The following is a 12,633-nucleotide window of genomic DNA, read 5'->3' on the forward strand; positions in this document are numbered from 1 at the left end:
AAGTTTTTTCATTATATACATAAAAGTTATCGTAAACTTGAAATCTACTATTACCATACAAATTTGTTAGATAAACTGTCAGCAAATTATTGGGAATATTATCATTTGACTCATTTATCCTTTTTATGTTATTATAATATTCTAAAGTTATTACGATATTACTAAATTAAAATAGTAGAATATTGTCGTCTCCTTAAAATACGAACGCGAATTTTGGTTATAATAGCATTTGTGAATTTCTTTTATATAAACTGTTTTCCTTGTCCAAAAGACGATAAAGTCGTTTTGTCCTTATAATTAAGTGATTCAACTTAAAAATGGGTATGTTTTCATGAAAGAAGGAAGAATTAATGAAATAGTCTTTAAATGTGAGGAGTTTTTGCATCTTAACCACAAACCAAAATAGCGTTCAAAAATAGAATATGTTTTTCAACACTTTATTTTAAAAACGTATATATACAATAATTTCTACTTGAAGTCGAGTCTGAATTTGGAAATTTAAGTTTGCGTTAGCACGTTTTTAAAGCACTTTGATAGCTCATGAAGAAAAGGAAAATGTTTTTACTGAGAAATGTAAACTATAGGTATTTTCTACAATTTAAATAAAAGTAATGTATTTTGAATTTTCACAATTTCAAATCCAAACTAAAATTTTATTTAAAAAAATGACAAATCATTTTTTTACCAAATCTAAAGCATGCTTAGATCATTTAATATTTTAAAATAACAAGTAAATAAAATAGAGGTGTTGGGAAGGTAGCTCCCACAAGACGAAGGACTTCCAGTAAAAAATTTGTGATAGTAATCAAAATGTATCGAATACGCAAACAGAGCTAATATGCCTTATATATTGTTACAGTCTCACAGAAGTGGAATTAAAATGAAAATAATATGCATTGTAAGTGAAATAAAGCCTTTAAGTTTGTTAAATTTCAATCAAAAATGTGATTTTTGATACAAACAATTTAGCTTTTTTTCTAGCTATTTTTTAGCATTTTTTTGCTTTTTTTTAGCTATTTTTTTGGGCAAATCTAGCGGTTTTTGGTGAAACAATTCTGGCAACGCTGCCACCGATTCATGCAGTGTGGATGCACTGCCTACTTTATTAAAAACAAAAAAGCTAGGGTTTCCATATTGATAATTTTCAAAAGAGAACTATCGCTTTAAAAAAAGAGAACATTTTAACTAAAAAAGAGTTTACAATAAAAAGATCTTTATTAGATAATTAATAATTTTATTGATGTTAAAATTAAAATAATAATAGTTTCTAATGATAGAAAAAATGAAATAAATATATAATAAAACAATCAAAAACAAAAAGAATCACATTTTCTTAAAAAATAAACAAAATAAATTCAAAAATCAGATTTTCTGTAAAAAAAAAAACACAAACAAAATAAATTAAAATATTAAAATTAATTGAGATCAATATCTGATTCAGATTCTTATGAATCGGAATTATACTTTTTTGAGCTACTTATTAGGGCTAAGTATTTTTTTTATCGGTATAATTAAATCTTTAAAAGATTTACATTTTTAATCCTTAAGATTGTATACAACCGTGAGAATCGATCTGATGGTTGACATTTTGAATTTGTTCCGCTCTTTCGTCGAATCGTCTCAATTGTGTTCCGGCCTTTAATTTGTCAACAGATTTAACCCAGTAAACAATTAGTGGCGAACAATTGTGGCGAATTCCTACTAAATAAATAAAATTCCATCAATCTAGGATTTTTTGAAATAGAGTACATAAAGAGCACAAAAAAGAGCAAAAAAAGAGAGTGAACAAAAAGATACGAACACAAAAAGAGAACATGTATTTTTTGCTGGGTTACTACGCTTGTAACAAATTGCAAATGCTGGTCGCTGGGGGTTCATTATAACCATGTGCGACTGTACTACCAGTCGTCTTATGATTAAGTGTACGCTTCGGTGCACCTTCACTTAACAAAGAAGCACACTCGCGTGTACAACCCATAAGTGTACTTTTGTCAGCAAACACACACACACACATCAATCTACGCAACCAAATGCGAATACATGTAACAGCTACACACTGTGGCTCTCTTCACATGTTCGCTGGTGACATCTCAAGTATGTAGATAGATTCCAACGTTGTAATTGTCCCCCATTATGTAGTTTGTAGCATTTGTACCTTTGTTTAACGTGTATGAAATTAAACCGTGATTGTCCATTAATTAATTTACCAAGTGTGTCAAGATGCAAACGATGTTCTGTGAATGAATGTTCGTAATAAACACGCGTCATATTTTCCAGGATCGTTCATTTACATTCCATGGCAAAGAGTATCCCATTAAAAGATTGGCGCGTCCACCACCGGCGCCTGATAACTACATGGCACTCAAACGTATGATAGAAGAAGGAAAACTTGATATATTATATCTGTGAAGTCTGTGGTAAAAAAAACAAAAAAAAACTATATTTTCTTCTAATATACCCCCTACTCCCCATGAGCTGGCTAATTGAGAAAATTTGAATTTTGTATTTTGATATGAAACTATGATTCATTACTTGTAGAGTAAAGTAGAAGCTTAAAGACAATTAGAGTTTGTGGCAAAAAAAAAATAACATTCAGTTTTAAGTATCATTAATTTTTGGTATACATTGTTGAAATAATAGATATCGGTAGATATTTTTAATCTCATATCTTTGCTATATATGTCAAATTATTGGCATCTTACCAATTTGCTTAAATTTGAAAACTATTATGTAATTTGGTGTAGTGATTTCAACAAGGTGCTATTTTTTACCCGACAATGGCCGGGTCTTGAGAACTAACATCGACAAACTAAATTAAAATTTTACAATATCGCAGTCATTTGTAGTCCAATCTGAAAGTAAGGTAAATATCCAACATTTTTGAGTTACAACAAAAACAAGTTAATAAGGCCGAATTTTATGTACTCTCCATCATGGATTGCTCACAAAATTCCACTAAAGACTGTCATCCACAATCCAATTACTTGGGTTGTGGTATTGGTTGCCGATGGTAAGGTATCTTAAGCCTTCTTACAATTGTGTCCTAAATTGTAACTTAGTCGATATGGAGACTTTGTTAAATAAAAAAGCATGATGTTTATATGCCTTTCAACCTATGCGTTATAGATTGAAAGGGCTTTGAGTTGTTGTGTTGTTTTGGATTTCTGCCCACACGTAGATGGACTAGAAATCGTGGTAATTTTGTTCACACACGTCGTTGGGCGCGCGTGGCCTAACCCTTATCGCAAATCAAAGAGTCGGAGTTACAATTTTACAAATTCATTTATTGAGGTCTTCGTGACCTATTCTTTAGAGTTGCAAATCATAACTAAACTTAAAATATATTAAACAAAGCCGTTAGGGAAAAAAACGGTAAAACTTAACGAAAATAGGATGATAAGTCATAAGAGCAAGTGATAAATAGCAAAAGGAGATGAAATCATTACTCTCTGAAAACATTAATAAAAACAAAAGAAAGTAAAAAATAATAAACAAAGAGTTAATATTAAGAGAATATATGATTTCTTGGAGCGAATCCGTTGGTACTCTTCGTGAGTACATATTAACATGGGACTGACTGACGTCTTCCATTTGAAGCTTGTTGAACTCTCTTCAACATACTCCCGCCTCGGCCTGAAGAACGAATGGGAGTTCGGGTTTTGGTGAGATGTACACTTGATGAGTTGTTCGATGTGACCACTCGCTCCGATTCCATGCTCTTTTTTGTTGTTTCTTCTTCTCATCGCCTGTAAATAAAGAATAAAAAGAAGTACATACAAATGTGTGAATGATACGGGGTGGGTGATCGGAACGCGGGGTGGAGGATACCAATGTAACTCTGTTCGATTTTGTGGACTGTAAGTTCGTACTGAAATAACGTTACTTTTTGACGATTGGGTTTCGTAGTTGTTAGTGGTATGCTTGTTCAATGTAGTTTTATTTCGTTTACTCCTGTGGATATGCTTTTTATATTTCCATCGATGGGCGATATAATTACAATTCGTCTTCAATGATTTCTTAAACGTTTGTGGTTGAATCGTATTTAGAGAAACGTATTTCGTTGTTTTTGCGGGGAATGTAGTAAATTCTTTTTTAGTTTTTGTGAATGTATCAGGTTGATATTGATCAAAATTTATTTGTTGCAAAAACTCAATATTTTCTTTGTGGATGGGAAGTCGGGCTTCTAATTGTGATAAATATGAACCATTTATTGTTCGTTGATTATACTCTTCGTCTGAGTACATGGTGGTTAAATCGGTAGGACTTTCTGGTATATGTGAAATTTCTTGTGGAAGTTCCAGCGAACTTGTATTTTGTGATGGTGACGCTCTGTTTGCAGATGTTTTAATATGTTTTGGACTCGCAGGCCCTGAAAGATACCACCCGAAGTGGGACTCTCGGGCTTCTAAACAATTTCCTATTTGTGTGATGATACCTGATTTATTAATTGCGGGAAGGTAATTACTTCCAATAATCACGTCTATTGGGCCTGTCTCGTAGAAAAGAGGATCTGCAAGATCCAAATTCGTTACTTCTTTGAGAAGTTCATTGCTAATGGGTCGTGATGAAAGAACACATGCTGGCTTTGGCACTACTATCGCGTGGATATCAATGCAAAAATTAGACTTTGCAGGTTTTAATGATAGTAAACATTTGATTCCACTTTTGCAAATTAGTGTACCTGTTAATCCTGAGATTTTAGTATTATGGGGTTCTATTTGTAGATCGAGTGTCCTTTGTATACGTTGTGAGACGAAGCTGCTCTCCGATCCGGTGTCTAGAAGTGCTCTAGTGGCAATCGATTTCCCCTGATGTTCCACAATTATTCGAGCGGTTGGTAAGATTGTGGTACCCCCATTCTGCGAAAATAGAGCATTGGTTTCATCTAATAAATCTGCAGAATTAAGTAGAGAGTTTTCGTGTGACTCGTTTGATGTATCAGATACTTCGCGTTGCGAGGGGTTACCTTGTGGATGATCTTGACCATATTCTTGTGATTGGTTACGCTTGAATTCGAGGTGAAGCATGGTATGATGCATGCGATTGCATATAGTACACCGTCTTTTACTTCTGCAATCCAATTTTGAATGATTTGGTGAAAGACAATTTAAGCAAACCTTATTGGTCCTCGCATACTCGTTACGTTCTTTCGCTGATAAAGATTTAAAATATTTACAAGACATTAGCCAGTGATTTTGATTGCACTTCTTGCAGCTGGGGCTTGTAATTTGTTGTTGATCGGAGATTTTAAATTTTGAGTTTTGATTCCCCTTATCGTAGGGTTTTCGAAAATCGAGAACAGTTTCTAACTTTTCAATTCTATTTGAAAGGAACGTATCCATTTGATACCACGAAGGCATTTCCTTATGGTTTGATAAGGAGTCTTCCCACGCTCGTAACGTGTCGTCAGGAATTTTGGAGGAAACTATGTGTATTAAGAGCGGATCCCAATTATCGACTGTAATGTCGTATGATTTGAAAATTGCCATGGTGTCGTTTATGGTACTTTGAATCACCCGAATGGATTCTGGTGTTTCGCTTGAAACAGTTTTTATTGAAAAAAGCCTCTTCATTTGTTGATTTACTAAAATACGCTTATTTTCGTAGCGATTTTTTAGTGCCTCCCATGCTAAAGTAAAATTAGCGTCTGTTAACTCGAACTTTTTTACTATATCGTTCGCCTCTCCTCGCGTTTTACCGCGAAGGTGATACAGCTTCTGAGCTGGGGATAAATGTGGATGATTTCCGAAAACAGCAAAGAAAATGTCTCTAAATGCTGGCCATTTAGAGTATCCCCCCTCGAAAGGTGGAGTATCACAAGGTGGCAATTTGAGAGAAGGCGTACTTCGTTGTATTGGCTCTTGATCTACACTATGATCCTTCTGACTTTTGGAAATAATTGCTATCATGATGCTTTCTTTACATTTCTCGTATTTAGCGAAAGCTTCCTCAAATTTTTTGTTATAATCACGATCCTCCTTATCTTCTTCTAACATAAGAGCCTCATAACTCGTTACTAGTTGTGGCCACCTGCGTTCCAACTCTAGATCTTTAATTTCTAGACGTTGAACTGTCAATGTTTCTGCGTTTTGCTCTTCAAGCTGCTTGCAAAACGCTATAATCTGATGGTAATCGAACAGAAACTTTCGACGCGTAGCCATCGTTATTTTTCAAACATGTATACAATTTTGAAAAATGTATAATATTATATAACTGATTGTTCGCGAGGATTTTGGCGAACAATTGGATGTGCGGAAAATTGTTAAAAAAACGTATTAATTATTGTGTAAATGTTGGATTTGTCGAAATTTTTTGTCGTCAAATTAGAGCGAAATTATTTATAGACAATATATTAGAATATAGTAGAATCTTGGCTGGGAAACTACGATCGAACTATGTGGAAACGGTGTATTTGTGTTCAAAAAATTTTGCGGCGATAATTCATATAATTGTTATTTCGTTTTAATACTCTTGTGTTTGATGTTCCGCAATTAGTTGTTCATGATCAATATTTGAAAAAATTAATAAAATCGACTCACCCTAAAAAAATATTCTCCGTTATGGATTTCCTGGGGGCCGTGAAGAAAATCTGGTCATTGATTTGTTATTTTGTTTTAGTTTAATGATCCGTTATTTGTTTTTTTTTCTACACTAATTTATCTTAGAATTCGTATCCAATTTCTTATTTTAGTTTATCATTATACTTTTTTTTTTTTTATTCCAGTTCTCGCGTACTTAACGCAATTTAATCTTGCCACTTTCCATGACTTTGTTATTGTTCCCCTCCTTTTGATTAATGTCTCTTGTCTCACTCGTTGACATTATTGAGGAGATTCTCACATTGCCGCGGGGAAAATGCACCAACATAACGGCAACACTTTTGTAGCGGGACTATTGAAAACTTTTTTAATAAATTTTTGTTTCACTTTATTTCGATAATAATTTTGATAATTTTTCCCAAATATAACATTTTAAATAATTTCGTGTTAATTTGTCGTTTTTTTTTTCACCTTACTGATTTTCCGTTTTTCTTAAAAAAATATTGAAAGTATTTTCCACGACCACTTTTTGTTAGTAATTTTTTTTTACCGTTTCTTTTCGTATCGTTCTTCTTTCAATAGTATTCTGTCTTTATTTTAAAGTCACAGCACAATTTATGAAATGTTATTACCACCTTTAAATTTTATATTTTTGTTTATATACACTTTCACGATTCGTTTTAATTTATTGTTCAGTTAATTTTGCGAAAAAATTACTTTGGTTCACCCGACGGACAGTTGTTTTTTTCTTTTACTCTCTTTCATTTGATGTACAATATATCAATTTTACTGATCATATGTTGGTCAAAAGTACCCAGTAGGGATTAACTGCCTAGGTGAAAAATAAGGGAATGTTGCCACCGTATGGCCGTTATCGATTCGAATTATTGGTTTTTCCAATCTGGTACATTTAAAGTGTGTATGTTATTGGTATAAACTTGCTTGTAATATAAACGAATTTTGACAGTTTGCCCTCTCGCGAAGACTTTGTTGCTTTTTGCATTTTTATGTTATAAATTTTCTTACCAAAAGCAATAGCCAGTATGCCGTTTTTGCACTGCGGAATACCTTTTGAAATTCTATACGCACTTTTTCCGTTCTTTTTCACATTGGACACATATAGAAAATTAGTTATTATTTTATTATAACTTTTTGGACCTTTCGTTCGCGGAGAATGTTCACGGACTTGTTTCTTTTGTCTTTTTTACCAATGTTTTTTTTTTTTACACTTTATATAGTTTTTTGTTTTTGTACTTCGTTGGAAGCACGAACCAAGGATTGCTTTTTTAGATTTTTTAAATGAGTTCGTTTGAAATATAACCCGATTGAGTCAATTTTAATGCGAATTGTTTTTTCCGTACATGAAAGGAAACGATATGATTGTGTCTTATAATAATCTATCCTTTTCACTGCCTTTTGTCGATCTCACCATATATCACTAACACATTCGTACTTACCCAATTTATTCTTTATTACTTTTTTTTGATATGATGATGTTCAGGTTGCTGATGAAAATCTCCGTGAGGGAGTCGTTTGCTTCTTCTAGCGTTTTTTCCAATTGTGGGAAACCAAAGATTATTGTCCAATGATGGATCTTATCGCGGAGATATGTACTACCGCCGTTCAGTTCGTTTAGCTCTGGTTATTTTCCTTCTCCCAATGTTGAATTAGGAGGCTCGAATGGACCATATGTTTATATGCCTTTCAACCTATGCGTTATAGATTGAAAGGGCTTTGAGTTGTTGTGTTGTTTTGGATTTCTGCCCACACGTAGATGGACTAGAAATCGTGGTAATTTTGTTCACACACGTCGTTGGGCGCGCGTGGCCTAACCCTTATCGCAAATCAAAGAGTCGGAGTTACAATTTTACAAATTCATTTATTGAGGTCTTCGTGACCTATTCTTTAGAGTTGCAAATCATAACTAAACTTAAAATATATTAAACAAAGCCGTTAGGGAAAAAAACGGTAAAACTTAACGAAAATAGGATGATAAGTCATAAGAGCAAGTGATAAATAGCAAAAGGAGATGAAATCATTACTCTCTGAAAACATTAATAAAAACAAAAGAAAGTAAAAAATAATAAACAAAGAGTTAATATTAAGAGAATATATGATTTCTTGGAGCGAATCCGTTGGTACTCTTCGTGAGTACATATTAACATGGGACTGACTGACGTCTTCCATTTGAAGCTTGTTGAACTCGCTTCAACATACTCCCGCCTCGGCCTGAAGAACGAATGGGAGTTCGGGTTTTGGTGAGATGTACACTTGATGAGTTGTTCGATGTGACCACTCGCTCCGATTCCATGCTCTTTTTTGTTGTTTCTTCTTCTCATCGCCTGTAAATAAAGAATAAAAAGAAGTACATACAAATGTGTGAATGATACGGGGTGGGTGATCGGAACGCGGGGTGGAGGATACCAATGTAACTCTGTTCGATTTTGTGGACTGTAAGTTCGTACTGAAATAACGTTACTTTTTGACGATTGGGTTTCGTAGTTGTTAGTGGTATGCTTGTTCAATGTAGTTTTATTTCGTTTACTCCTGTGGATATGCTTTTTATATTTCCATCGATGGGCGATATAATTACAATTCGTCTTCAATGATTTCTTAAACGTTTGTGGTTGAATCGTATTTAGAGAAACGTATTTCGTTGTTTTTGCGGGGAATGTAGTAAATTCTTTTTTAGTTTTTGTGAATGTATCAGGTTGATATTGATCAAAATTTATTTGTTGCAAAAACTCAATATTTTCTTTGTGGATGGGAAGTCGGGCTTCTAATTGTGATAAATATGAACCATTTATTGTTCGTTGATTATACTCTTCGTCTGAGTACATGGTGGTTAAATCGGTAGGACTTTCTGGTATATGTGAAATTTCTTGTGGAAGTTCCAGCGAACTTGTATTTTGTGATGGTGACGCTCTGTTTGCAGATGTTTTAATATGTTTTGGACTCGCAGGCCCTGAAAGATACCACCCGAAGTGGGACTCTCGGGCTTCTAAACAATTTCCTATTTGTGTGATGATACCTGATTTATTAATTGCGGGAAGGTAATTACTTCCAATAATCACGTCTATTGGGCCTGTCTCGTAGAAAAGAGGATCTGCAAGATCCAAATTCGTTACTTCTTTGAGAAGTTCATTGCTAATGGGTCGTGATGAAAGAACACATGCTGGCTTTGGCACTACTATCGCGTGGATATCAATGCAAAAATTAGACTTTGCAGGTTTTAATGATAGTAAACATTTGATTCCACTTTTGCAAATTAGTGTACCTGTTAATCCTGAGATTTTAGTATTATGGGGTTCTATTTGTAGATCGAGTGTCCTTTGTATACGTTGTGAGACGAAGCTGCTCTCCGATCCGGTGTCTAGAAGTGCTCTAGTGGCAATCGATTTCCCCTGATGTTCCACAATTATTCGAGCGGTTGGTAAGATTGTGGTACCCCCATTCTGCGAAAATAGAGCATTGGTTTCATCTAATAAATCTGCAGAATTAAGTAGAGAGTTTTCGTGTGACTCGTTTGATGTATCAGATACTTCGCGTTGCGAGGGGTTACCTTGTGGATGATCTTGACCATATTCTTGTGATTGGTTACGCTTGAATTCGAGGTGAAGCATGGTATGATGCATGCGATTGCATATAGTACACCGTCTTTTACTTCTGCAATCCAATTTTGAATGATTTGGTGAAAGACAATTTAAGCAAACCTTATTGGTCCTCGCATACTCGTTACGTTCTTTCGCTGATAAAGATTTAAAATATTTACAAGACATTAGCCAGTGATTTTGATTGCACTTCTTGCAGCTGGGGCTTGTAATTTGTTGTTGATCGGAGATTTTAAATTTTGAGTTTTGATTCCCCTTATCGTAGGGTTTTCGAAAATCGAGAACAGTTTCTAACTTTTCAATTCTATTTGAAAGGAACGTATCCATTTGATACCACGAAGGCATTTCCTTATGGTTTGATAAGGAGTCTTCCCACGCTCGTAACGTGTCGTCAGGAATTTTGGAGGAAACTATGTGTATTAAGAGCGGATCCCAATTATCGACTGTAATGTCGTATGATTTGAAAATTGCCATGGTGTCGTTTATGGTACTTTGAATCACCCGAATGGATTCTGGTGTTTCGCTTGAAACAGTTTTTATTGAAAAAAGCCTCTTCATTTGTTGATTTACTAAAATACGCTTATTTTCGTAGCGATTTTTTAGTGCCTCCCATGCTAAAGTAAAATTAGCGTCTGTTAACTCGAACTTTTTTACTATATCGTTCGCCTCTCCTCGCGTTTTACCGCGAAGGTGATACAGCTTCTGAGCTGGGGATAAATGTGGATGATTTCCGAAAACAGCAAAGAAAATGTCTCTAAATGCTGGCCATTTAGAGTATCCCCCCTCGAAAGGTGGAGTATCACAAGGTGGCAATTTGAGAGAAGGCGTACTTCGTTGTATTGGCTCTTGATCTACACTATGATCCTTCTGACTTTTGGAAATAATTGCTATCATGATGCTTTCTTTACATTTCTCGTATTTAGCGAAAGCTTCCTCAAATTTTTTGTTATAATCACGATCCTCCTTATCTTCTTCTAACATAAGAGCCTCATAACTCGTTACTAGTTGTGGCCACCTGCGTTCCAACTCTAGATCTTTAATTTCTAGACGTTGAACTGTCAATGTTTCTGCGTTTTGCTCTTCAAGCTGCTTGCAAAACGCTATAATCTGATGGTAATCGAACAGAAACTTTCGACGCGTAGCCATCGTTATTTTTCAAACATGTATACAATTTTGAAAAATGTATAATATTATATAACTGATTGTTCGCGAGGATTTTGGCGAACAATTGGATGTGCGGAAAATTGTTAAAAAAACGTATTAATTATTGTGTAAATGTTGGATTTGTCGAAATTTTTTGTCGTCAAATTAGAGCGAAATTATTTATAGACAATATATTAGAATATAGTAGAATCTTGGCTGGGAAACTACGATCGAACTATGTGGAAACGGTGTATTTGTGTTCAAAAAATTTTGCGGCGATAATTCATATAATTGTTATTTCGTTTTAATACTCTTGTGTTTGATGTTCCGCAATTAGTTGTTCATGATCAATATTTGAAAAAATTAATAAAATCGACTCACCCTAAAAAAATATTCTCCGTTATGGATTTCCTGGGGGCCGTGAAGAAAATCTGGTCATTGATTTGTTATTTTGTTTTAGTTTAATGATCCGTTATTTGTTTTTTTTTCTACACTAATTTATCTTAGAATTCGTATCCAATTTCTTATTTTAGTTTATCATTATACTTTTTTTTTTTTTATTCCAGTTCTCGCGTACTTAACGCAATTTAATCTTGCCACTTTCCATGACTTTGTTATTGTTCCCCTCCTTTTGATTAATGTCTCTTGTCTCACTCGTTGACATTATTGAGGAGATTCTCACATTGCCGCGGGGAAAATGCACCAACATAACGGCAACACTTTTGTAGCGGGACTATTGAAAACTTTTTTAATAAATTTTTGTTTCACTTTATTTCGATAATAATTTTGATAATTTTTCCCAAATATAACATTTTAAATAATTTCGTGTTAATTTGTCGTTTTTTTTTTCACCTTACTGATTTTCCGTTTTTCTTAAAAAAATATTGAAAGTATTTTCCACGACCACTTTTTGTTAGTAATTTTTTTTTACCGTTTCTTTTCGTATCGTTCTTCTTTCAATAGTATTCTGTCTTTATTTTAAAGTCACAGCACAATTTATGAAATGTTATTACCACCTTTAAATTTTATATTTTTGTTTATATACACTTTCACGATTCGTTTTAATTTATTGTTCAGTTAATTTTGCGAAAAAATTACTTTGGTTCACCCGACGGACAGTTGTTTTTTTCTTTTACTCTCTTTCATTTGATGTACAATATATCAATTTTACTGATCATATGTTGGTCAAAAGTACCCAGTAGGGATTAACTGCCTAGGTGAAAAATAAGGGAATGTTGCCACCGTATGGCCGTTATCGATTCGAATTATTGGTTTTTCCAATCTGGTACATTTAAAGTGTGTATGTTATTGGTATAAACTTGCTTGTAATATAAACGAAT

At 33.9% G+C, this 12,633-nt stretch overlaps 1 protein-coding gene across 20 annotated transcripts in view; it reads left to right on the plus strand.

Annotated features, from left to right (window-relative positions):
• Shab (potassium voltage-gated channel shaker cognate b) overlaps positions 1-12,633 on the plus strand; it is a 559,117-nt gene that overhangs the window by 496,172 nt on the left and 50,312 nt on the right. For 2 of the 20 annotated variants that reach the window (XM_075307736.1, XM_075307739.1), the window contains one exon: positions 2,278-2,417. The exons of the other annotated variants lie outside the window; for them this stretch is intronic. In XM_075307736.1, the coding sequence (XP_075163851.1) occupies positions 2,278-2,409 (132 nt within the window). In that variant the 3' untranslated portion in view covers positions 2,410-2,417. The remainder of the gene's footprint in view (positions 1-2,277; positions 2,418-12,633) is intronic. 20 annotated transcript variants of the gene reach the window in all.

Source organism: Haematobia irritans, chromosome 4, assembly GCF_050003625.1.
Source record: "Haematobia irritans isolate KBUSLIRL chromosome 4, ASM5000362v1, whole genome shotgun sequence".
In the NCBI taxonomy this organism is placed as follows: domain Eukaryota; kingdom Metazoa; phylum Arthropoda; class Insecta; order Diptera; family Muscidae; genus Haematobia; species Haematobia irritans.